At 52.0% G+C, this 23266-nt stretch overlaps 3 protein-coding genes across 5 annotated transcripts in view; 2 read left to right on the forward strand and 1 right to left on the reverse strand.

The window, feature by feature from the left end:
* SLC44A2 (solute carrier family 44 member 2 (CTL2 blood group)) overlaps positions 1–1480 on the reverse strand; it is a 28210-nt gene extending 26730 nt beyond the window's left edge. The window contains exon 1 of the mRNA XM_033854329.2: positions 1334–1480. Coding sequence (XP_033710220.1) covers positions 1334–1364 — 31 coding nt within the window. The 5' untranslated portion in view covers positions 1365–1480. The remainder of the gene's footprint in view (positions 1–1333) is intronic.
* Positions 1481–9827: 8347 nt separating this feature from the next.
* On the forward strand, positions 9828–19281 carry AP1M2 (adaptor related protein complex 1 subunit mu 2). 3 transcript variants are annotated; one of them, XR_012331079.1, is made up of 12 exons: positions 9828–9966; positions 11095–11251; positions 11438–11505; positions 13396–13526; positions 13634–13781; positions 13881–14007; positions 14501–14649; positions 14730–14801; positions 16925–17083; positions 17627–17708; positions 18346–18421; positions 18852–19281. XR_012331079.1 is itself a non-coding variant. In XM_033854340.2 (12 exons), the coding sequence occupies exons 1-12, from the start codon at positions 9925–9927 to the stop codon at positions 18872–18874; spliced, it is 1278 nt and encodes a 425-aa protein (XP_033710231.1). In that variant the 5' UTR covers positions 9829–9924; the 3' UTR covers positions 18875–19281. The 3 variants fall into 3 exon arrangements, 2 of the variants coding, with proteins under 2 accessions (XP_033710231.1, XP_033710232.1); XM_033854340.2 differs by having other exon boundaries at positions 9829–9966; positions 17583–17708; XM_033854341.2 differs by having other exon boundaries at positions 9829–9966; positions 14507–14649; positions 17583–17708.
* A 1401-nt stretch (positions 19282–20682) lies between these two features.
* On the forward strand, positions 20683–23182 carry CDKN2D (cyclin dependent kinase inhibitor 2D). The gene is made up of 3 exons (XM_073803255.1): positions 20683–20781; positions 21039–21194; positions 22235–23182. The coding sequence occupies exons 2-3, from the start codon at positions 21054–21056 to the stop codon at positions 22580–22582; spliced, it is 489 nt and encodes a 162-aa protein (XP_073659356.1). The 5' UTR covers positions 20683–20781; positions 21039–21053; the 3' UTR covers positions 22583–23182.
* Positions 23183–23266: the final 84 nt, after the last annotated feature.

A 23266-nucleotide genomic window follows, 5' to 3' on the forward strand; every position in this document is an offset into this window, starting at 1 on the left:
GCTGGCTCCCTCTGGCCAAATTCAAGGCTGGGTGAATCATTATCACTGTCCACTCTGCCCCCAGGCTTGCCTCAGGGAGACCAAAGATCCCTCAGGTGCTGCCCACAGGCAGGCAGGACCCCAGGCAGAGAATCCCAGATCAGAGACAGCCAGCCACACCGAAGGGACGCACAGCACGGGCAGCCACAGGGTCTGGGGCTTGGGCCAAAACCAAGAGCAAGGGGGCCCCTCAGGAGGTCTGGGCTGGCAGCTTCAAGCAGAGAGGGGAGAGGCTGTGCAGTTGCCAGGCCCTTGGCTGGGCTGGGCAGGGAGAGCCCAGCCTCCCCTATCTGTCTCTCTTTGCAGCCTCTGAAGGCCACAGTCCCTGGGGGGAGGGAGGCACAGCTCTCGCCAGCTCGTTTTTCTTGATTATTTTTGAGCGGTTTCCGGCCCCCTCCCCAAGGCCCTTCGGTCTCACAGTTTCCAGGAAGTTTCAGACACACAAGGAGGGGTGGCAGAGCCCCTTTAGCCCAAGGCAGTGCCACGTGGGCCGTGTGCCCACCTGAGCCCTGGGGACCCAAAATGGAGGAGAAAAGAGAAACTGAGGACCGCACACCCCTCCGTGGAACCCTGGGAAGGGAAGCTCTGCAGGGCGTGGGTGGGGAGGAAGCCTCATCTTTGCCCCATCCCATAGGCCCAGAGGCCGCCCTCAGAGGTTCGCGGGAGGGGGTCCCGTCGCTGGGACCCCTCGAAATGGGAGCGAGCGCCCCCGGCTCCTTGCACAGGGCGGGGAAAGTTTCTCAATTGTTTCCTGTTTCCTTCCTGTCCCTTCGCCGGTGGCGCCCTTGTTTCCGCCCTTCCCAGACGGCGGGCGAGACCCGATCGCCTCCCACCCCAGCACTGGGTCTGCCTAGTCTTGCCTCAGTTTCCCCATCTGGCCGAAAGCCCGGAACGGCTACTTCTAAGGGAGTGTGAGCAGGAGGAAGAAGTGGATAAAGGGAATTGGAAGAGGAGGATTTGGGGAGGTTGGGGCCCTGGTCCTTTTCCGAGCGCCGGTCGCCGTGCCTCCCCTCCCCCGCCCTGCATCGAGCCGCCCAGATAACGGGACCTCCCCGGGCGGAGCATGCGCCGTGTGTCCCGGCCCATCAGCCGGAGGGGGAGCAGGGGCTCCCGAGAGGGGATGCAGGGCGACCTGGCGGGAGCAGGTGGGTGTGGGCTCGGCGCAGAGCAGGATGCAAGGCCGGGAAGCAGGAGGCCCCCAGCTGCAGCGCGGCTGTTTAAGATCTCGGATGTCTCCCCCCACCAAGGCCCCCGAACTCAGCAGAGGCGGCCGCGGGCCAGAGGCGGCTCCTACCGTAGGCTCCGTCCTTCCGCTCGTCCACCATGGCCGCGGCGGGCGGGGAGGGGAGTCTGAGCCAGCGCGACCCCAGCCCGGCAGGGCGAGAGGCTCCGCGGGCTGCAGCGCCCCGCCCCGGGTCCGGGCCCGCCCCTCCCACCTGGTCATCCCCTCGCGACCCCACCAATGGGAGTCCCGAGCGGGTGGGGGCGGGACCCAGGGGCGGGGTCGAGCTCGGGAAGGGGTGGAGCCCCAACCTTTGTTTCCTATCTGGGCTCTCAGAGAGACCCTCTAGGTTCGTTTAGTGGGCAAGGAGCAGTCGTCATTCATTCAATCTATCCATCCACTCATTCGCCAGATAGATATTGAGTGTCGACTGTGTGCCAGTGAACAGACAAAAAGATGCTATTTTTCATTCATCAGATTGGCAAGAATTTTAGAGTTTGGTAACATCAAGCGGGGTGAGCTGATGCTGTGGGTCAGAATGTTCTCTGGCAGAAAGATTAAATCCAAACCGTGTTCACCCTATATGATTCCTCTCTGCCATTGATCCTGGAGAAACCATATGCACGGCGAGTACGTGCCAAAAGGTGTTACCTGCAGTTTTGGGAGTTCTTGTAAAAAATGGTGGAGAACATGTATGTCCACCAATTGAGGGGTGCATACAACACAACACAACAGAAGAGAACACCATACAATGGATGAAAAGAATGAAATCATTAGGGAAATGCAAATTAAAACTTGATAATAACACCACTACATACTCACTGGTATAGCTAAAACTCAAAATACTGAGGGTACCGAGTGTTAGTATCTGGACCAAATGGGGCTCTCCTACACTGCTGGTGGGAATGTAAAATGGTACAACTACTTGGAAAAAAGATCTGGTAGTTTCTTATAAACGGGCATCAACCATATGACCCAGACATTCTACTCCTAAGTATTTACCCAAGAAAAATAAAACCAAAACCACTAAAAAAAAGAAAGAATAGAAAAGAAACCCGCAAAATGTGTATGCAAATGTTCATAGCAGCTCTGTAATAGCTTTATTCATAATGGCTCCTAGCTTGAAGCAACCCAAGTGTCCAGTGTCCATCAACGGGTGAATGGTTCGTCAAACTATGGTCCATCCATACCATGGAATACTCCTCGACAAGAAGAAGGAATGAACTATTATTGGTAACTGCCACAGCATGGATGAATCTAAAAAAAAAAAAAAGACATTATGCCCAGTGAAAAAGGCCAGAGACTTTGATATGAAGTTCTAGAACAGGCATAGCTAATCAACCCATGGAACATGAATCAGAGGTGGCCTTTGCTGTTGGTAGTGATTGGCAGGAAAGGCCATAGGGTGACTTCCTGCGGGGGCAGAAACAGGACTGTGGTTAAACAGATGGGTTCAGTTTGTCACAGTTACTTGACTTCTGCCCTTTCTTAATATATGTTACATTTTAATAGTGGGAAATATCTCAATAGTTTAAGAAAGAAGGAGGTGGCCCTGCAGGTTAGTGCAAGAGTAAATGTTTAAGGAGATTAGTCAGCATCAGGTGAGGTATTAAGTGCTTTTCATTAAATCTTTATCACCTTTTTCCCATTGGGGAAAATGACACAGGGAGATTAAGCAATTTATTAAGTATTTTGTGTTACTCCTTGCAACCAGCTGCAGAAAGTGACACAGAGAGGGTAACTAATTTACCCACAAACACACAGTTAGTGAGCACTGAGCTGAACAAGAATTTGAACGCGTGAAGGCTAACTTCACATTCCACATACATTCCACACCCCTCAGCCATAACCCTGCAGAGTAGCTCAGCTAGGCTTTCAGGTCCTATTGGTGAGTAAAAATAGCAAGTTGTTTTTAGTCGGTTACCTTTGGTATGAGAAAGAGAAAGAGAGAGAGAGATACATCAAACAGACACACAGACACACATCTGCACATAACAACAGAAAAAGATTTCAACTTTATAGGGGATGTCAGAAGGACCAGGATGGGGGAGGGGAGGCAAAGGGGACTTTTTCCTAATCTATCATGTTCTATCTATCTTTCTCTCTGTCTCTTTAGTGGAAGAAAGTATTCATGCGTTTCTTGGGTAATGAAAACTCTATTTCAAAAAATAGATTCCAGGGGGCTTCCCTGGTGGCGCAGTGGTTGAGAGTCTACCTGCCGATGCAGGGAACACGGGTTCGTGCCCCGGTCCGGGAAGATCCCACGTGCCGCGGAGCGGCTGGGCCCGTGAGCCACAACTACTGAACTTGCGCTGTAGAGCCCGCGAGCCACAACTGCTGAAGCCTGGGCGCCTAGAGCCCGTGCTCCGCAACAAGAGAAGCCACCGCAATGAGAAGCCTGCTCACCGCAACTAGAGAAAGCCCGCACACAGCAACAAAGACCCAACGCAGCCAAAAATAGACAAAATTAAATTAAAAAAAACAAAAAATAGATTCCGTGGAAATTCCCTGGCGGTCCAGTGGTGAGGACTCTACCTTTACACTGCAGGGGGTGAAGTTTCGATCCCTGGTTGGAGAACAAAGACCCCGCATGCCGCGGGGGATGGAGGGAGGGGGATGGGGAGTTATTGCTTACTGGGGACAGAGTTTCCGTTTCAAAAGAGAAAGAGTTCAGGAAATGGGTGGCCGTGTTGGTTGTGCAACAAGGTGAATGTACTTAATGCTACTGGACTGGACACTTAAAATGGATAAAATGGCAGATTTTATGTGGTAAATATATATTAGCACAATAAAAGTTTTTAAAATAGCTTTTTAAAAATACGGTGCAACACAGTTGTGATGGGGGCACGGGAGACTTGGGAAAGCAAAGAGGAGGGATCTGACCTAGACAGGGGGTGGGAGGTCAGAAAGGGCTTCTGAAGAGAAGGCCTGAGAGCTGAGTGAGAACCAGGTGGAGTCAGTGTGTCTGAGTCAATGGGTTCAAGCGTGCCTCCTGGGAGAGGTCATCAGGGGTCAAACTTTGTCAAGCAGGGCAGCTTGAGGGCACTGGGGAGCCCTGGGCTATGTGAGGGTGAGGGAGGGCCATAGGACTGTGAGTTTCAGGGAGATGCCTTTAGTGGTGTGGAGAAGAGATTAAGGGGGGTGTCTAGAGGCAAGGTCCCTGTAGGCATCTAGGAGGAACTGGGGCAGGGCCTCAGCCTCTAGGGACGGGGGAGGTTGCAGCTGCAGTGGGGCAGCTGGGCACACAGAGCTGCTCTGTTCTCTGATCCCACTGAAGCTTTTGGGCTCATGAATTTTTCAGCCAAACAGACCTTGAGTTTCAGATTCCAGGGCGCTGGGCCCAGGCTTTTAGGTTCTGTTTACTGCCTGAAAACATCTGAGGGCCCCAGGAGAAGGACCCTTGCAATGTTCAATGATGCTGGGGCTGGGGCGAGGGACTGGCAGTGTCCTCAATCCACCCAGTTTACCTTCTGAGCAAGGGGCTGGTCGAGGCACGAAGGACACCCCTCTTTTGGGCAGAGGCAACCTAAAACCTTGGGCTTTGCAGGGCTAGAATTTCCAGCTCTGCCTCCGCTGGCTGGGTGATTTTTGTACAAATCATTCACTCTTTCTGAGCCTCAGTTTTCCTATCTGTCAAATGGAGATAACAGGTTTCCTAACTCAGAACATTGTCTCCCACATTGGAGACTTTTAGGGGAGCCCCTGAGTGTAGTGAGCACCAAATAGGGGTTAGCTATTGTTAGTAATAGTAATGCTTGTATCCTGTAATGAGACAGAAGAGGGCTGGGACCTAGCTCTCAAACTCCACAACTCAGGTTCAAATTCTGGCTCAATTGCTGTGTGGTCTTGGGCAAGTGGCTTCACCTCTCTGTGCTTCTGTTTCTTTCTCTGTAAGAGGACATGAAGGTAAGCGCTCAGTGGATGATATTAGAAGCAGTGGGTGGTTCTGATAGATGCTGTACTCTCTCCTTCCTTCCTCAGGTCCCCTGTGGGGATGCCTATCCCCCTTTCACAGGCTGATAAAGACCTGGGGCTGGGTTTGGTGAAGGAGGGACTAAGCACGGGAGAGCTGAGTGTCTCCCCCTAGAGGCCCTGCAGGACCCTCCCTCCCTCTGTGGAGCACGATCATTCTCAGGCAGGCTGAGATTTATTTTCCCTTTCCTTTCCCCTCCCCACCACAAACTTCCCTGCCAACAATCTTGGGGTGGAACCCAGGGTCCACGGTAGCTGATGAGCTGGGAGGCTCCATCGCAGGCACAGTTCCAAGCATCGTGTTGCATGTCATAACTCAGCTGAGCTGCGCTGTAACCTAATTAGGAAAGAGCAGTGGTTTTTTTTACTGTGTTTGTTTTTATTTTGTTCTGGTTCTTTTTTTCCTTTTTTTCTCTTTTTTTTTTTTCATTTTGCAAGGTTTTTAAAAAAATTTTATTGGAGTATAGTTGATTTACAATGTTGTGTTAGTTTCAGGTGTACAGCAAAGTGATTCAGTTATACATATGCATACATTCATTCTTTTTCAGATTCATTTCTCATATAGGTTATCACAGAATATTGAGTAGAGTTCCCTGTGCTATACAGTAGGTCCTTGTTGGTTATCTACCTTATTATATATAGTAGTGTGTGTATGTAATCCCAAGTTCCTGATTGATCCCTCCCTATTTTTTTTTTTTTTTTTTTTTTGCGGTACGCGAGCCTCTCCCGTTGCGGAGCACAGGCTCCGGACGCGCAGGCTCCTCGGCCATGGCTCACGGGCCCAGCCGCTCCGCGGCATGTGGGATCCTCCCAGACCGGGACATGAACCCGTGTCCCCTGCATCGGCAGGCAGACTCTCAACCACTGCGCCACCAGGGAAGCCCCCCTATTTTTTTTTATTTTATTTGTGTGTGTTTTAATTGAAGTATAGTTGATTTACAATATCATATTAGTTTAAGATGTACAGCACAGTGATTCAGTTATACTATATACACACACACACACACACACACACACACACACACACACACACATTATTCTTCAGATTCTTTTCCCTTATAGGTTACTACATAATATTGAATATATTCTCTGTGTTATACAGTAGGTCCTTGTTGGTTATAGTAAAGTGCAATTTTAACTGTATCTCATAGATGTGCAAACCGAGATCCAGGGAGGGGAAGCCAGGTGCCCAAGGCCATCCAGCTGGCTGCTTGCATACCCAGGACTTGAGCCTAAGCCGTAGGTCCAGAGCCCATGCACTCAACCAGCACACACACGAACAACAACAGAAACAATACTATTACCAGCTTTGTGCCAGGCTCTGCAGTGGGACTTTCCCTTGGGTTGCCCCTGCTCTGAAGATCATGGTGGAAATTCAGGGATGGGAAGCCCGTGAACTTCAGCACAGTTAAGGGATCGGCAAATAGTCCCTGGCAGTAATGGGATCTCATCACATCACCATTTACCCTCAGGACTTTCTCAAATGTCAGCTCCTTCTCTGATCTCCCTGCCTCACAGCCCCCCATTTACCGCCAGGGAATTCTCAAGGGTCACCTTATTTTTTTTGGTTTTCAAGTTGCATACCTCTCGCCCTCCCTAGGAGGAGAGCAGTGGAGTGGCTTTGTCTGCGTCACCATCCATAGTGTCCCAGGAGCGCTCAATAAATATTCACTCACTGAATGAACCATCATCACCATAATGAAAACGGCTTCCATATATCCAGTCTAGCACACAGTAGGTGCTCAATAAATGTAGGTTGAGTGAATAATATAATAATTATAGTCATACTAATGATGACCATTTATCTTTTCAACATTCTATCAACATCCTAATGTCACATAGTAGGACCTTATAAATACGTTGGGAATGAATAAGAGTAACATCAGGGGAGGGAATTCCCTGGTGGTCCAGTGGTTAGGACTCCACGCTGTCACTGCTGAGGGCCCGGATTCGATCCCTGGTCAGGGAACTAAGATCCTACAAGCCGCGTGGCACAGCCAAAAAAAACAAAAAAAAAGAGTTAACATTAGGGGATAAAGGTGTGGTACATATATGCATTGGAATACCACTCAGCTATAAAAAAAGGATGAAATAATGCCATTTGCAGCAACATGGATGAATCTAGAGATTATCATACTAAGTGAAATAAGTCAGACAAAGACAAATATCATATGATATCACATGTGGAATCTAAAATATGACACAAATGAATTTATCTACAAAACAGAAACAGACTCACAGACACATAGAACAGACTTGTGGTTGCAAGGGGAAGGGGGGTGGGAGAGGGATGGATTGGGAGTTTGGGATTAGCAGAAGCAAACTATTATACATAGTATGGATAAACAACAAGGTCCTGGCCTTCCCTGGTGGTGCAGTGGTTAAGAATCTGCCTGCCAATGCAGGGGACATGGGTTCGAGCCCTGGTCCGGGAAGATCCCACATGCCGCGAAGCAACTAAGCCCATGTGCCACAACTACTGAGGCTGCGCTCTAGAACCCGTAAGCCACAACTACTGAAGCCTGCATGCCTAGAGCCCGAGCTCCACAACAAGAGAAGCCACCGCAATGAGAAGACCGCGCACCGCAACGAAGAGTAGCCCTGGCTCACTGCAACTAGAGAAAGCCTGTGCCCAGCAACGAAGACCCAATGCAGCCCAAAATATAATTAATTAATTAAAGAAAACCAAGGTCATACTGTATAGCACAGGGAACTATATTCAATATCCTGTGATAAACCCATAATGGAAAAGAATATGAAAAAGAATATATATATATGTATAACTGAATCACTTTGCTGTACAGCAGAAATTAACACAACATTGTAAATCAACTATACTTCAATAAAATAAATTTTATTTTACTTATGTATTTATTTATTTTTGGCCATGCCCTGTGACTTGTGGGATCTTAGTTCCCTGACTAAGGATCGAACCCACACCCTCGGCAGTGAAAGCATGGAGTCTTAACCACTGGACTTCCAGGGAATTCCCTAATAAAATAAATTTAAAAAAAAAGAGTAACATTAGAGTGTCGGTCAACAGATGAACGGATATAGAAGATGTAGTACATATACACAATGGAATACCACTCAGCTGTAAAAAAGAACAAAATTTTGCTATTTGCAGCAACATGGATGGACTTGGAGGGCATTATGTTAAGTGAAATAAGTCAGACAGAGAATGACAAATACTGTATTATATCACTTATATGTGGAATCTAAAAATTACGACAAACCAGTGAATACAACAAAAAAGAACCAGACTCACAGATATAGAGGATAAACTAATGGTTACCAGTGGCAGGGGGAGGGGCAATATAGGGATGGGGGGTGAGGCACAAACTATTAGGTGTAAGATAGGCTACAGCATGTATTGTACAACACGGGGAATATAGCCAATATTTTGTAACAATTGCCAATGGAGTGTGACCTTTAAAAACGGTATAAAAATTTTTTTAATTAAAAAAAAATTGAAAGAGTAACATTAGGAATAACAATAAGAGCAGCTACTTGGGGAATTCCCTGGCGGTCCAGTGATTAAGGCTCTGCGCTTCAAGAGTAGCCCCCGCTCACCACAACTAGAGAAAGCCCGCGCGCAGCAACAAAGACCCAACGCAGCCAAAAATAAATAAAAATAAAATAAATTAAAAAAAAAAAAGACTCTGAGCTTCCACGGCAGGGGCCACTTGTTTGATCCCTGGTCGGGGAAGTAAGATCCCACATGGCTGTGGCCAAAAAAAAAAAAAAAGGCAGCTACATTTGTCCTGCTAAGAGTGTAACTCATAGTTCCTGTCACTGAGTGAAAGAATAAATTATTTAGTAAATATTTATGGTAATAATTAATTAATTAGACACATATTGAGCACCCAGCACCGGGTCCTGGGGACACAGACATGAAAAGGACAAAGTCCCTGCTCTATTCGGGTGCACATGCAGTGGGAGTGACAGAAGAAAGAAGATGAGTGGATGGGGACTTCCCTGGTGGCACAATGGTCAAGAATCCGCCTGCCAGTGCAGGGGACATGGGTTCGAGCCCTGGTCCAGGAAGATCCCACATGCCGCGGAGCAACTAAGCCCGTGCGCCACAACTACTGAGCCTGCACTCGAGAGCCCGCGTACCACAACTACTGAAGCCCAGGCGCCTAGAGCCCATGCTCCGCAACAAGAGAAGCCACCGCAACGAGAAGCCCGTGCACCGCACTGAAGAGTAGCCCCTGCTCGCCGCAACTAGAGAAAGCTTGCGCACAGCAACGAACGAAGACTCAACGCAGCCAAAACAATAAAATAAAATTAAAAATTAATTAATCAATTAATTAAAAAAAAAGATGAGTGGATGGGTGGATGGATGAATGGTTGATTGGTTGGATGGATAGATGAATAGATGGATGAATGGATGGGTGGATGGTTGGTTGGATGCATAGTTGGTTGGTCTGGGGTCCCCACCCATCAGCCCTCCAGGGCGCAAAGGGAAAGTGAGGCGGGGTAGCTGTCCCATCCGAAGCTCCGCCCCTCCCTGCCCCCGCAGCGTCTTCTCGTCGGCAGACTGCGCCGCTCACCTGGTGGCCTCCCCTTTAAGACGCGCTCACCTGGGTGCTCACCTGCGCGCGGGCGCTTCCGCAGGAAGAAGGAAGCGGCGCCACCGTCGCCTCCCGTCCCTCTCTCCCCACCAGCCAGGTCCGCCGGCCGCCACCATGTCCGCCTCGGCTGTCTTCATCCTCGATGTCAAGGGCAAGGTGAGTCTGGGCGCAGGAAGTGGGGAACGGACAGGTGAGGCTGCACCCTCCCGGACCCCGAGACGGCCCCTCCTTGCAGGCAGCGAGGCCCCGGAAAGCTCTGGGGGCGTGGGGACACCCCTCCCCCAATCCCTGGGAGTCCCGCGTCGAATCCCACCTCCACTGTTCACTAGCCGCGTGTCTGAGGCAAGGGGCTTCTCCTCTCTGAGCCTCAGTCTCCCTGTCCGTACAAATGGGAATAACAGAAGCCCCCACCCAAGAAGAACGAATACAACCTTATGCGTGTATACCACCTAGCACAGTAGCCCTGCTGCAAACATTAGGCGTTCAGTCAATTGAAATTATTATTTCTGTCGCCGTCATCATCCACAGTGCTAATATTTGGGAAAGACAGCAGGGGCCGGAGAGCCTAATTCCCCTTTGGGGCTGTCCTGTCCCTTTCTGGTGCCCCCTCCCATTCGTCTTGTCATTCGGTAGCAATAATAACAGTGGCGGTGAAAATAATATTTCTGATAATAATCATAGTGGGAGCTAAGGTGTGTGAGGACCTGCGGGTGCCCTCTCTGTTCTAAACACTGGACTAAACAACCTCACCAAGTAGGTATTATTATTGCTGCTTGCCAGGCAAAGCTATATGAACTATGAGAGATGTATGAGAGATACATGGATATAATTGTTTCTTTTCTTTTTTTCTCTCTTTCTTTCCTTTCATCGTCACTACCTCACCGAGTTGGTGCATGTGGAGCCTGGCTTGAGAGCAGGAATTCTGGAGCCGGGGCATCTTCGTTCAATTCCCAGCTTCCTCACTGACTATGGGCGTGGTTCATACCTCAGTTTCCCCATCTGTAAAATGGAGATGGTGATACCACCTACCTCACAGGGTTGTGGTGACAACAGAATAAATTAGCAAACAACCAGGCTTTAGCAGATGTCAGTGAGGGCTCTAGACGCTCTAGCTGTCATTATCACGTGCCCATTTTGCAGAGGAGGAAACTGAGATGCAGAGAGGCAGAGCCTTGCCCACGCCCCCTCAGCCAGCAAGTAGGGTCAGAGCTCGGCACTCTGATGCCCCCGGGCGGACAGTCCCTGGATCCCAGCAGTGACCAGACCTTCTCTGCCCACCCTTAGCCCTTGATCAGCCGCAACTACAAGGGCGATGTGGCCATGAGTGAGATTGAGCACTTCATGCCTCTGCTCATGCAGCGGGAGGAGGAGGGCGCCCTGGCCCCACTGATGAGCCACGGCCGGGTCCACTTCCTGTGGATCAAATACAGCAACCTCTACTGTATCCGGGGCCACGGGAGGATCCCTGGGGGCCCGGAGTGGTGGGCAGCTCAGGCCCAGAGGTGGCGGGCTGGGACAAGAGGTGCACAATACAGCAGTGGCTCAGGCTGGAGGGTGAGGGTTCAGGGTCTGTGCTCCATTGGAACCCTCCAAAACGGCACATTTTCCTTAACCTCGCTGCCCGCAGTGGTGGCCACCACTCTGAAGAACGCCAATGCCTCCCTCGTGTACTCGTTCCTCTACAAGACAGTGGAGGTAGGTCCTGGCCTTCCATTGGCCGGCTGGTCTGTCTGTCTACCTGTCTTGCCCACCTCTTTCGGAATCCATCTCTCCTAGGAAGATTTCCCTGGGGGTGTCACCATCAAAGCCCCATCGCTCTGTGTTCTCATTAGCTGCTGTGGGATCATCTCTCCCTATAGGGTAGGAACCAAGGAGGTCTCCGGTGCTCAAAACTGAACCAGAGGGAACTGGGTTCCAGACCCAGCTCCCCCACTTCCTGGCTGTGTGACCTTGAACAAGTCACTTCTCTCTGTGCCTCTCAACTGGGTTTAGTCCTGCCGCAGGGTTGTTGTACAAATTAATCAAATTTGTACCTCTAAAGTGCCTAAAACAGTGCTCAGTATACAGTAAGTGCTCAATAAAGGGTTGGTATTATTGTTAGCATTACCACTAATGTTGTATCATACTATCATATGGTAATTTATTGAGCCCTTACTATATGCCATCCTCAATGACTGAGAAAGTGCTCAGTAAATACTTTTTTTTTCCTTTGGCCGCCGTGTGGCTTATGGGATCTTAGTTCCCGACCAGGGATCGAACCCACACCCTCGGCAGTGAAAGCACAGAGTCCTGGACTTCCCTGGCCATCCAGTCGTTAAGACTCTGTGCTTCCACTGCAGGGCACACGGGTTCGATCCCTGGTCAGGGACCTAAGATCCTGCATACCGCACGGTGCAGCCAAAAAAAATTCCTAGTAAATATACTATACTTCGACAAACAAGAGATCTGTATTGATTTGTCTCCTCTCTGCCAGGCAGAGGTGGGGACACAGCTGTGCATAAGACAGGCACTGTCCCTGCCTATGCTGAGGAGTTAAAGGGCAAGAAGGAGGGACTTCCCTGGTGGTGCAGTGGTTAAGAATCTGCCTGCCAATGCAGGGGACACAGGTTCGAGCCCTGGTCCAGGAATATCCCACATGCCACAGAGCAACTAAGGCTGTGCGCCACAACTACTGAAGCCCTCACGTTCTAGGGCCCATGCTCCGCAACAAGAGAAGCCACTGCAAAGAGAAGCCCACGCACCACAACAAAGAATAGCCCCCGCTCCTACTCGCCGCAACTGGAAAAAGCCCATGTGCAGCAACAAAGACCCCCCAAAATAAATAAATAAATATGTATATAAAAAAATAAAGGGCAAGAAGGAGATTCAAAGGGACATTGTGATAACCAGTCACTGGGGTGCTAGTCTCACCCTGATACTCACAGGGGTCAAGGGATAGTGGTGGCTTCACTGAGGAGCTGAGGCCTGTCACAAGGAGGCTGCTGTGAGGAGAGTGTCCTAAGCAGTGGGCATAGCATGTGCAAAGGCCCTGAGATGGGAACAGAAAAAAGGCCAGAGAGGCTGGAGCAGGATGAAGGATGAGGTTTCCAATGCTGGGTGACTGACAGGTTCTCTGCTGTGGTGATACCTATTAATCCCAGGGACTCCCATCTTGGGGTCCCCCAAGTCCCAAGGGCCCCTGGATAGAATTCAGGGAGTCCATAAACTGAGACGTATTTCTGTGTAACAGTTTTCCTTTGCCATCTTGCGTTTCTTTTTGTTTTTTGCTACGCGTTGCATCTTGGCTTGTGAGATCTTAGTTCCCTAACCAGGGATGAAACCTGGGCCCTTGGCAGTGAAAGTGCAGAGTCCTAACCACTGGACCACCAGGGAATTCCCTTCTTGTGTATTTTATTTCATGCATTTACAAACCTTGTTCTGAGGTGGGTCCATTCCAGGAGGGCAGAGACCCTGTTGGCTTTGTTCACCATTAATATACCGACAGTGGTATATAGTAGGCACTCAATAGTTGCTTGTTGGGTGGCTACTCAGCCCACAGCTACACCAGCCACACCTCTGTGGATGTCGGTCTCCCTGCACCCGCAGGTATTCTCTGAATACTTCAAGGAGCTGGAGGAGGAAAGCATTCGAGACAACTTTGTCATCGTCTACGAGCTGCTGGATGAGCTCATGGACTTCGGCTTCCCACAGACCACGGACAGCAAAATCCTGCAGGAGTGAGTGGGCCCTGGGTCAACCACAGTGTGGGCCATGGGTAGAAGAAAGTTGGGGAGGGCTGGGGAAGTGTCCCTGGGCCTACCTGCTCATCTCCCTGCGCTGCCAGATACATCACACAGCAGGGCAACAAGCTGGAGACGGGCAAGTCGCGAGTGCCACCCACTGTCACCAATGCTGTGTCCTGGCGCTCGGAGGGCATCAAATACAAGAAGAACGAAGTCTTCATCGATGTCATAGAGTCCGTCAACCTGCTGGTGAGCCCCCATACCTCTGCCCCACCCCTGCCATGGCCTTAGGGCAGGAGAGTGGGCCCTATGCCTGTTGACACCGCCCCCCCGTGTGTCCATCCTCAGGTCAATGCCAACGGCAGTGTCCTGCTGAGTGAGATCGTGGGCACCATCAAGCTCAAGGTGTTTCTGTCAGGAATGCCGGAGCTGAGGCTGGGCCTCAATGACCGCGTGCTCTTCGAGCTCACTGGCCGTAAGTTTCTGGAAGGGGGCGCAAGCGGGAGCCTGAGACTTCGTCCCATCAGGAGTGGGTGGTACCGAGAGACTTGCAGTCAGTTCTGAAATAGCACTCGCCCGCCCTCTTCCGGTTGTAACCAGTACTGCAGCTGCTGGTTCCTTGCGCAAACAACTGCTTCATTATTGAGTGCCAGGCGCAAGGAGACCGCAGTGAAGAAAAAAATCCCTGCCCTCATGGGTCTGACATTCTAGCGGGAGTAGGGGACAGAACAGCATCATATTTAACAACCTGGCAGCAAGAGCCTGATTCCCGGAGTTCAGATCCTAGCTCCGCTCTTGGCCAGCTGGGTGACCCTGGGCAAGTTACTCATCCACTCCGGGCCTCAGTTTCCTTAACTGTTAAATGGGGGTGATCGTAGCGGTAGAAAGGGAAGACAAGGATAGGGACCATGCCCCGGGCTCCAGGGTCGCCCCAGGCTTCAGGATCACGCTGCTAACTCGGCTCCGAGTTTCAGGGAGTAAGAACAAGTCCGTGGAACTGGAGGATGTGAAATTCCACCAGTGTGTGCGGCTGTCTCGCTTCGACAACGACCGTACCATCTCCTTCATTCCGCCCGACGGTGACTTCGAGCTCATGTCCTACCGCCTCAGCACCCAGGTAAGGCAGGGTCAAGCCCCTGGCAAGGGGTAAGAGTTGACCCCACAGCCTCGGAGAACTCCCTCTTCCTCTGTCTGTAGGTGAAGCCGCTGATCTGGATTGAATCTGTCATTGAGAAATTCTCCCACAGCCGCGTGGAGATCATGGTCAAGGTGGGCCCTGGGGAATAATTACAATGCTGGATCCGCCCCTTCATACCCGCCCCCCCTCCCCCATCAGTGTAACCTCATCTCCTACCTCCCTCCCTGCCCCTCACTTCCTTCCAGCCACATGAGTCTTCTGGCTGGTTCTCAAACATGCCAGGCATGGTCCCCGGCTGTCCCCTGGATCATTCTGCCCCCAGCCACCCATATATACACATAGCTTGCTCCTTCACCTCCTTCAGTTCTTTGCTTAAATGTCACCTCCTCAGAGAAGCCCTCCCTGATTTTCCCACCTCCCTTCTTTGCTGTAGTTTTTCCCTTATTACTTACCACCATCTGACACATGATCTGTTTTACTTATTTACTTTCATACACGTAGATAAACCATATAGTGTATTTATATGGTTTAAAGATTAATAATAAACCACACAGCTTATCTGAACGTGCCTGGCTCCACCAGCTCTTCTGAACCCCCACCTGCCCCTCTCCCAATTACTGCTCCCCTTTTGCCTGCAGGTAATCACAATTTTGAATTTCCTGTAAATAATTTCTTTGCTTTCCTTTATAGTTTTGCCACCTGCATTTATAACCACAAATATTTCATTCTTCTGGTTTCTGACCTTTATATCCATGGACTGGAGCTGTATGACTTTCTGTATAATTTGCTTTGTTCAGGTAACGTGGATTTTTAAGAGGAATCCCAGCAGCCAGAGCTTAGTGCATCCATTTCTGTGGCTGTAGAATATTCCACCGTGAGAATCTTCCGTCCCATCTCTTGCATGGGTTGTTTTCAGTTCCTGGCTACTCTGGTTCACCTTACCATGAATACCCCTGTGCTTGTCTGCTGGTGCCCCAAGCAAGAGCTTCTCCAGAGCATATAGTTAGCCCCATTTACAGATGGGGAAACTGAGGCCCAGAAGAATTAAGATGTCATTCATCTAGGAAGGGAGGGGGCAGGTTGAACTTGGGTCTGCCTGGCTCAAGAGTCTGTGTTCTCCGATTTAACTTTGTTCCCCAGTCTTAGTCTTCGGGGAGCTGGGTTGTGGAGTGGATGGTCACGGGGCGGGGGTGTTGACATCCCCAGTGTCCCCATCTCTACGGGCAGGGAAAGTGGAAAGGGCCTTAAAGCTGGTGCCTTCCAGAAAGAACACCCCCTGCATTGTTTTACCTCCAGGTCCTCTGCCCCCAATCCCACCTCTCATATATCCCCCCCCACCACCAAATTCATAAATAAGAGCAGTCATCATAATGCTAGCTACTGCACATGGACACTTAGAGTCCTTGTGTTAAAAGCCAGATCTTAAAAAAGATCTGGCTATAATGTTGTAACTTATCTGTAAGGAGAACATGTGAGGATTGAGAACACAAACTTGGGTCAAATCCCTGCTGTGCTGGTTATCAACTGCATGACTCGGGCAAAATGCTCTTTCTCTCTGGGCCTCAGTCTCCTCATCTGTAAAATGGACCTTAGGAATGGCTCCTACTTTAGAGAATTAGTGAGAGGGCTAACTGCTTGGCACAGGGCCCAGCACATGGTAGGGGGTCGGTAAATTTCAGCTTTCAAATGAAAACTCTGTGATGGGCTGAGGACCCTTCAGGCTTTGCAGTCAGAATCTTCGGCTGTGAGTCTTGGCCAGGAGCCTTTACTTTCTTGTCTGTGAAGTGGGCTGAGAGCAGAGCCTGCCTTAGAGGCTGCTCAAATGAGGGATCTTTTGAACCAGACAAAGGTGTATGACACTTTCCAAACGGAAGGCACCAAAAGCAGGGCCTCTGGGGGACCTCCCTGGCAGTCCAGTGGTTAAGACTTTGCGCTTCCACTGCAGGGGGAGTGGGTTCCATCCCTGGTCGGGGAACTAAGATCTTGCATGCTCTGCATACAGCCAAAAAACAAAACAGAAAAACAAAATCAGGACCTCTGGAGTCTCTCCTGGGTGTGGACCCCGGCTCTGCCACTTGTTGGCTGTGTGTCTCCAGGCAAATGCTTTAACTTCTCTGTGCCTGTTTCCTCATCTGGAAAATAGGCTGGATTATGGTCCCCACTTCAGGGCTCTTGATGAGCTGGCACATGAAAAGGCCTTGGTGAAAATTTGCCTGAGTGAACTCCTCATGCCCCATGTTCTCTCCACTGACAGGCTAAGGGGCAGTTTAAGAAGCAGTCGGTGGCCAACAGCGTGGAGATATCTGTGCCGGTACCCAGCGATGCCGACTCCCCACGCTTCAAGACCAGCGTGGGCAGTGCCAAGTACATGCCAGAGAAGAACGTCGTTATCTGGAGTATCAAGTCTTTCCCGGTGAGCACCGGGGATGGGCGGGGGATCTGGGGGACCTACCCCTGCTTCTTGAGAGCAAGGCAGAGAATAAATCAGAGAGCCACCTACGTGTGCACACGGCTATCCTTCGGGGATGATAAAGCTGGAATCCAGACCAGCATAATAGTTAAATTCTCCCAATCCCAGACAGTCTTGGGAATCCCACTTCCTCTCATGGAGCCTCAGTTTGCCCATCTGTAAAATAGGCAATATCATATTATCCACATCCTTGGGCTGCTGGAGGGAGGATTGGTCTGTCCCTGGGATATTGGTGGGGCTGTTCATCAGGGCCTGGAAAATGGGAGGTGATCATTAGAAGGTCCCCAACCAGAAGCTTTGGCTGTGAGTCTTGGCCAGGAGCCTTTACTTTCTGGTCTGTAAAACGGGCTGAGAGCAGAGCCTACACCTAGGGGCTGCCATGAGGATTGTCTGGGGTATAGAGGGGCCCCTCAGTGTGTCTGATACCTCCATGTGCCCTCAGGGGGGCAAGGAGTACCTGATGCGCGCCCACTTTGGCCTCCCCAGCGTGGAGAAGGAGGAGGTAGAGGGCCGGCCCCCCATCGGAGTCAAGTTTGAGATCCCCTATTTCACCGTCTCCGGGATCCAGGTGAGAGAAGTGGGCAGAGTGGCTCCTCTCCTTGACCTCAGTGGGTTCCCTGCTCTCCCGTCTCTTAGCTTGGATCACCTCCATTCCCTGGCCTGGCTCATCTCTCCTTTGCAATCATCCTTGTCTTTTCCTGGAACAGTGTTGCCTTTTCTACTCTTAGCCTGGGTCCCTTCCCCCTCCCCCTCTTACTTTGCCCTGTGCCTAAACTGTGTTGTGTCTCTTCCCTTATACTGGGCCATCTTTCCCACTGTCCTGGACCACCTCTCCCCTAACCCCCACGCACACTGTCCTTGCCACATCTTTGCCCTGAGCCATGTTACTTCATTCAGTCTGTGCTTCCTTTTTTTTTTTTTAATATTTATTTATTCATTTGGTTGCACTGGGTCTTAGTTGCGGCAGGCGGTCTCCTTAGTTGTGGCATGCGAACTCTTAGTTACAGCATGCATGTGGGATCAAGTCCCTTGACCAGAGATCGAACCCCGGGTCCCCTGCATTGGGAGCTCAGGCACCACTGTGCCACCACAGAAGTCCCCAAGCCTGTGCTTTCTTATTCCCCGTAGTTGTGTTATATATTTTCCCCTGGCCCCAGCCAGCTCTCTCCCCCTAGCATGGGTCACCTCCTTTCATCCCTTTTCAGGTCCGATACATGAAGATCATCGAGAAGAGTGGTTACCAGGCCCTGCCCTGGGTCCGCTATATCACCCAGAGTGGCGGTAAGGCAGCCCAGCTCCCTGGGATGACGGAGACAAGGAGATGAAAGGGGATGGTCTTGGGGCTTTAATACATCCTGTCTCAGAGGGCTCCAAAACTCAACAGGCCTGGCCCCAAGTCTACCCTGTCTTTGGCAGTGTGCCACCCTGGGCCTCGGTTTGCTTATCTTTAAAGTGGGGACAGTTGCCAGTCCAGGTTAGTGGTGGTGGGGTTTGGATGAGGGGCTGAACACATAGCACCCCCATCTACTGCCTGGAAGCAGGCTTGTTGCTGTGGTTACAGTCCCCATGTTTGAGCCAGTCCGTAGCCTTGTTACATACCTGTAGGGTTGATCATGAGCGCTGGGGAAGGGGCTGGACTTGGGTGGGGGGCCTGTCCCTTTGTCTCCTTTCCCCAGTTCTGAGATGGTCCCCGCTCATTGTTTCCCTGCAGATTATCAACTTCGTACCAGCTAGAAGGGAGAAGAAGTGGGGGCTTGAACATGGGCCGTCCTCTCCTCAGGCCCCGACTGCGAACTCTAGAGAGAGAGGGAAGATGGGATGCGTGTGTGTGTGGGGGACGGCAGTCCCTGAATTAGCAGTTTCTTAAGGGCTGGCGGGCTCCCAGCCTTTTCCTTTACCCATAGGCTGGGAGGGATAGTCTCCCTGTCTCCAGGCTCCCGCCCCTCCCCTCTCCCATTTTATATGAAGAAATAGAAAAGGGACTTGAAGTCCCCCTCATGAGTGCCTTCTTGCAGTGACCTGCCTTAGGAGGTGTGGGGAGGCCCTCCTCCACAGCTGCTGAACCCAGAGACACCGCGAGCCCAGAGACCCCGCTGGCCCATTCTGAGTTTTAGGATGGCATTAAAAATGAATCTCGCTGCTGTTATGTGTTTCTTGGCTGGCGGCTGGGGGGTGCCAGGGCTGTCCCCTGAAGCGCTGGGATAAGCGTGAGCAACACATATCCATTTCTCATCCCGGTTGCCACTCATCTGGGCCCTCGCCGTTGCCCCCACTTTGGTTCCCAGGGCTCTGGGCTTCCCTCCCCCACGACAGCCAGTTACCATCATAGCCGCCAGAGGGCGCCCGTTAACTCCTAAATCAGATCATAGCTCCATTCTTTTTAAAAAGTAAAAGTCAAGCGCTCACAGCAGCCCACAGGCCTGATCAACATTACCCCTCCCCGTCCCCTACCTGCCCTCACCTCCTGCCCCCTCTCTCCCCCTCTCCCTCACTCTTCCTGGACTTACTAGGCGTGCTCCTACCTTAGGGCCTTTACATCTGCAGCGTCTTCACCTGGTATGCTTTCCCCCAGAGATCCACATGGCTCCTTCCCTCACCTTCAGGTCTCAAATCAAATGTCACCTCCTCAGGGTGGCCCTCTCTGACCTCTCTCTTTCAACGGCCTCCTTTTCCCAAGAGACTATTACTTATCCCGATTTGTCAGCTCCACAGTGTATACCATTCTGAAAATATGTAATTATTGTCTTCTCCAGCCCTAAACGGTAGGCGTCCTGCAGCAGGAGGCACCCAGCTTGCTCTCCACTTGGCCGCCTAGTACACAGTAGGTGCTCCGTAAATGTTTGAAGGTCTCTGTTAAGAGCCTCCGACCGCGACTCTCGCCTCCCAGGCTTACCCACGTGGCACCTGCAGCGTGAACTTTCCTCCACGCCCTTGCACTTGCTGTGCCCCGGCTGGCCCCATCTGAGCCGAATGTGATTCCTTCCTCATCCACCCCATTTCCACGTTTTATTTTCTTCACCGTGCTTAAGACTATCTAAAATTATTTAGTTGCTTGAATGTGCGCTCCCCAGCGCCGGGTTCCTGCACACAGAGAACGGTTCCTGCACACAGAGAGTGAATGAATCAAATAAAGCGCTCAGCACAGTAAGAGCTATTAAATACTTATCGCACGGTAGAACTCCGAACAGGGCGGCCCCAGCCCTGCCTCCCTTTCCCTCGGAGGTGCCGAGGTCCCGGAGCGGCCCGTGCTACTCTGCTCCTGACCTTTCTCCCCTGGGTCAGTTAAACCGGCCCTCTTTCCCGCCCGCCCGGCGCATTTGAAAAACCGAAAACCCCGCCATTGCCGGCGGTCTACCGGTCGCCGCAGTTCGCCCAATCAGAAGCGGACCCGCCCACGCCCGTGTGCACAGCCTCCCTGGAGACGCGTGGCCATTGGCTGCGCTGGCCGAGTGGGCGGGGCACTATAGGGTCCAGAGCCGGGCAATGCAGCTGGGCTGCAACCTCGCTAGTTCTTAAGAAAACGAATCCGCGGCGTTCGGGGGCGGGACCCCGAGCGCGTTGGCTCCGCCCCCTGGCGGCCGGCTCGGCTGCGGCGTCGGCGTCTGCTCAGAACAGACCCCGCCCGTCGAGGAGGAGGGAGGGTGAGTTGGGGGAGACCCGGCCCCCAAGGGGCGGGCGCCGGGCCGGGCGCTGCGGGCCTCGGAGGGTTGGGCCCGGGCCCACCGGCCGACAGGGGGAGGAGCCGGACGGGAGGGCGGGGGTCGCGCAGGAGCCCCGGACTGGCGAGTCGGACCAGGAGCCTCGCGCAGGCCGGGGACGCTGTGGGAGGGTTGTTCGGGCCAGCGCCGGTGGGCTCCCCCGCACTGACCGCGTCGGGGTGGGGCGGGGGGCTTCGCAGGCCGCAAATATCGACATGCTGCTGGAGGAGGTCCGCGCCGGCGACCGGCTGAGCGGGGCGGCGGCCCGGGGAGACGTGCAGGAGGTGCGCCGCCTTCTGCACCGCGAGCTGGTGCACCCCGACGCCCTGAACCGCTTTGGCAAGACGGCGCTGCAGGTGAGGCCCGGCCCTCCCGCAGCGAGGGCGAGGCGGGGAGCGGGGCGAGGACCGGGACCCCAGATACCTTCCCTCTTCTCTCCTTGTTCCCGTTGGTAGCTGACTGGGGTCTGTTCCTCCATCGCTGGGCTGACTTGGCTCCCTGATGTCCCCTTTCTTAGGTGGGTGGTGGATGGGGTTAGGTTGGGGGAGGGGAGAACTTTCCATCTTCGGAGTATTCCTCGTTCTCTGATTGCGGAGGATTCAGTTTCCCTGGAGAAGTTCGTATTCCTTGGGTGAGGGTTCAGCTTCTTTGGATCCCGGTTTCATGAGGACGGCTCCGGTTTCTTGGAGCTTGCATGGAGGATCCGACCGCAGGAAAAAAGGATTCATGTTTCCAGGGTGTCCCCATTTTCTGGGGGGGGTTCTCTGAGAGGTATCCAGTTTCTGGGGGGTCGGGGAATCTCCATTCCCGCGGGATTTTCGTATTGCCATATTATTGGGGGGATCCCAATAAGGGAATAGTTACAGATTGCATGGGAGTCTCTCTTCCCTTGGGGACATTTACAAAAGGGGAACCCCATTTCTTGAGAGGGTCAGGTACCTTTGGGAGCATCCTCACTATATGGGAGGGGGAAATTCCTTGGAGATGGAGTTTCAAATTCCCTGGCCATCTCCTTTCCCTTGAGGGGGCTGTTCTCTGAGGTCTGTTTCCTGGTGGGGGTTTCATATTTCCTGATGATTTCCCATCTGTGGAGAGAAGTGTCTCTGGTTCCTTGGGGGAGGGTCTCAGGTTCCTTGAAAGTTTCCATGGGGCTATACCCTAGGGGGAGTGTATTATCCTTGGTGGGGGGGTGGCCAGTTTTTTGAGGGTCCTTATTCCCAGATCATCTTCTATGGGGTCTCAACAGCTGCCTGGGAGTTTATGTTCCCTGAAGTCTCTCGTTCGCTAGAGGACCTCGTCTCTGGCATTCTCTACTCCTGAATGCCCCTCTCTGCAGTCACCCATTTTCCTGGACCTCCTCCTTCGGAGACCCCCTGACCCTCTACCCCCCGAACAGGTCATGATGTTTGGCAGCCCCACCATCGCCCTGGAGCTCCTGAAGCAAGGTGCCAGCCCCAACGTCCAGGATGCCTCCGGCACCACTCCAGCCCATGATGCAGCACGCACTGGATTCCTTGACACCCTGAAAGTGTTGGTGGAGCATGGCGCTGATGTCAATGCACCTGATGGCACCGGGGCCCTCCCCATCCATCTGGCAGTGAGAGAGGGCCACAGGGCTGTGGTCGGCTTCCTGGCTGCCGAGTCCGATCTTCATCACAGGGACGCCAGGGGGCTCACACCTCTGGAGCTGGCAAGGGGGAGAGGCGCTAAGGATCTCATGGACATACTGCACATACCACTGTGACCTGGGGCCACCCACTCCGGCAGCAGGACCCGGCTGGGTTCTGTGTCAGAAGAGGAGGGAAGAAACACTTTCTCCCTTTCTTCCTCCTGCTCACTGCCGAGGGGCACCAGTTTGTGGCTTGTTGGTGTTGATTTCTGGGGTGTGTGTGTTTGAGGTACATTTCTCATTTTTTTTTTTCTCACCCCTTTTGGTGTGTTGGGCAGAGAAGGGCTCCTGCAGGCAACAGCCACCTAAACGGTTCGGTTTCCTCCACGCCCCGACTGCTGGGGCTACAGACGAGTCCCAAGGGCAGAGCGTTTAAAGCCCCAGCCCTAGAGTGAGGTCATCGCTTCCAAGGCTCCTGGAACCTGTCGACCTTGGCTGGCTGTACCGAGAGAGAGACCTCAAGTGTGCACACTGCTTTCCGGCATGGGGGAGGGGGGAGTGTTCCAAATCAATAAAAGGGTAGTATGAGTTCATTCATATTTTGTTGAAAGCTTGGTTTCCAGTCCCTTGTACAGCGTTAAAGAAAAAAAAAAGTCTATTTATTATGATTTATGGAAGAAATTGTTGTGTGTGTAATTTAATGTTTTTACCCATTAAATTAAGACTTGTGCATGATCACAGCGCCGGTGGCTTCTGATTTTTGAGGCTGCGATGGAAAGTCGCGTGTTCAGGATGTTTGTGGGGGTGGGCACCGGGGTC

The sequence above is a fragment of the Tursiops truncatus genome, chromosome 3, assembly GCF_011762595.2.
Source record: "Tursiops truncatus isolate mTurTru1 chromosome 3, mTurTru1.mat.Y, whole genome shotgun sequence".
In the NCBI taxonomy this organism is placed as follows: domain Eukaryota; kingdom Metazoa; phylum Chordata; class Mammalia; order Artiodactyla; family Delphinidae; genus Tursiops; species Tursiops truncatus.

What these genes read in the sequence shown, in the direction of transcription:
- AP1M2 (XM_033854340.2), top strand. Translation starts at nt 9,925, where the DNA reads ATGTCCGCCTCGGCTGTCTTCATCCTCGATGTCAAGGGCAAG. An exon ending in TCCTCTACAAGACAGTGGAG is followed by an intron (nt 11,506 to 13,395) that starts GTAGGTCCTGGC and finishes CTGCACCCGCAG; the next exon opens with GTATTCTCTGAATACTTCAA. An exon ending in GGAGTATCAAGTCTTTCCCG is followed by an intron (nt 17,084 to 17,582) that starts GTGAGCACCGGG and finishes ATGTGCCCTCAG; the next exon opens with GGGGGCAAGGAGTACCTGAT.
- CDKN2D (XM_073803255.1), top strand. Translation starts at nt 21,054, where the DNA reads ATGCTGCTGGAGGAGGTCCGCGCCGGCGACCGGCTGAGCGGGGCGGCG. An exon ending in TTGGCAAGACGGCGCTGCAG is followed by an intron (nt 21,195 to 22,234) that starts GTGAGGCCCGGC and finishes CCCCCCGAACAG; the next exon opens with GTCATGATGTTTGGCAGCCC.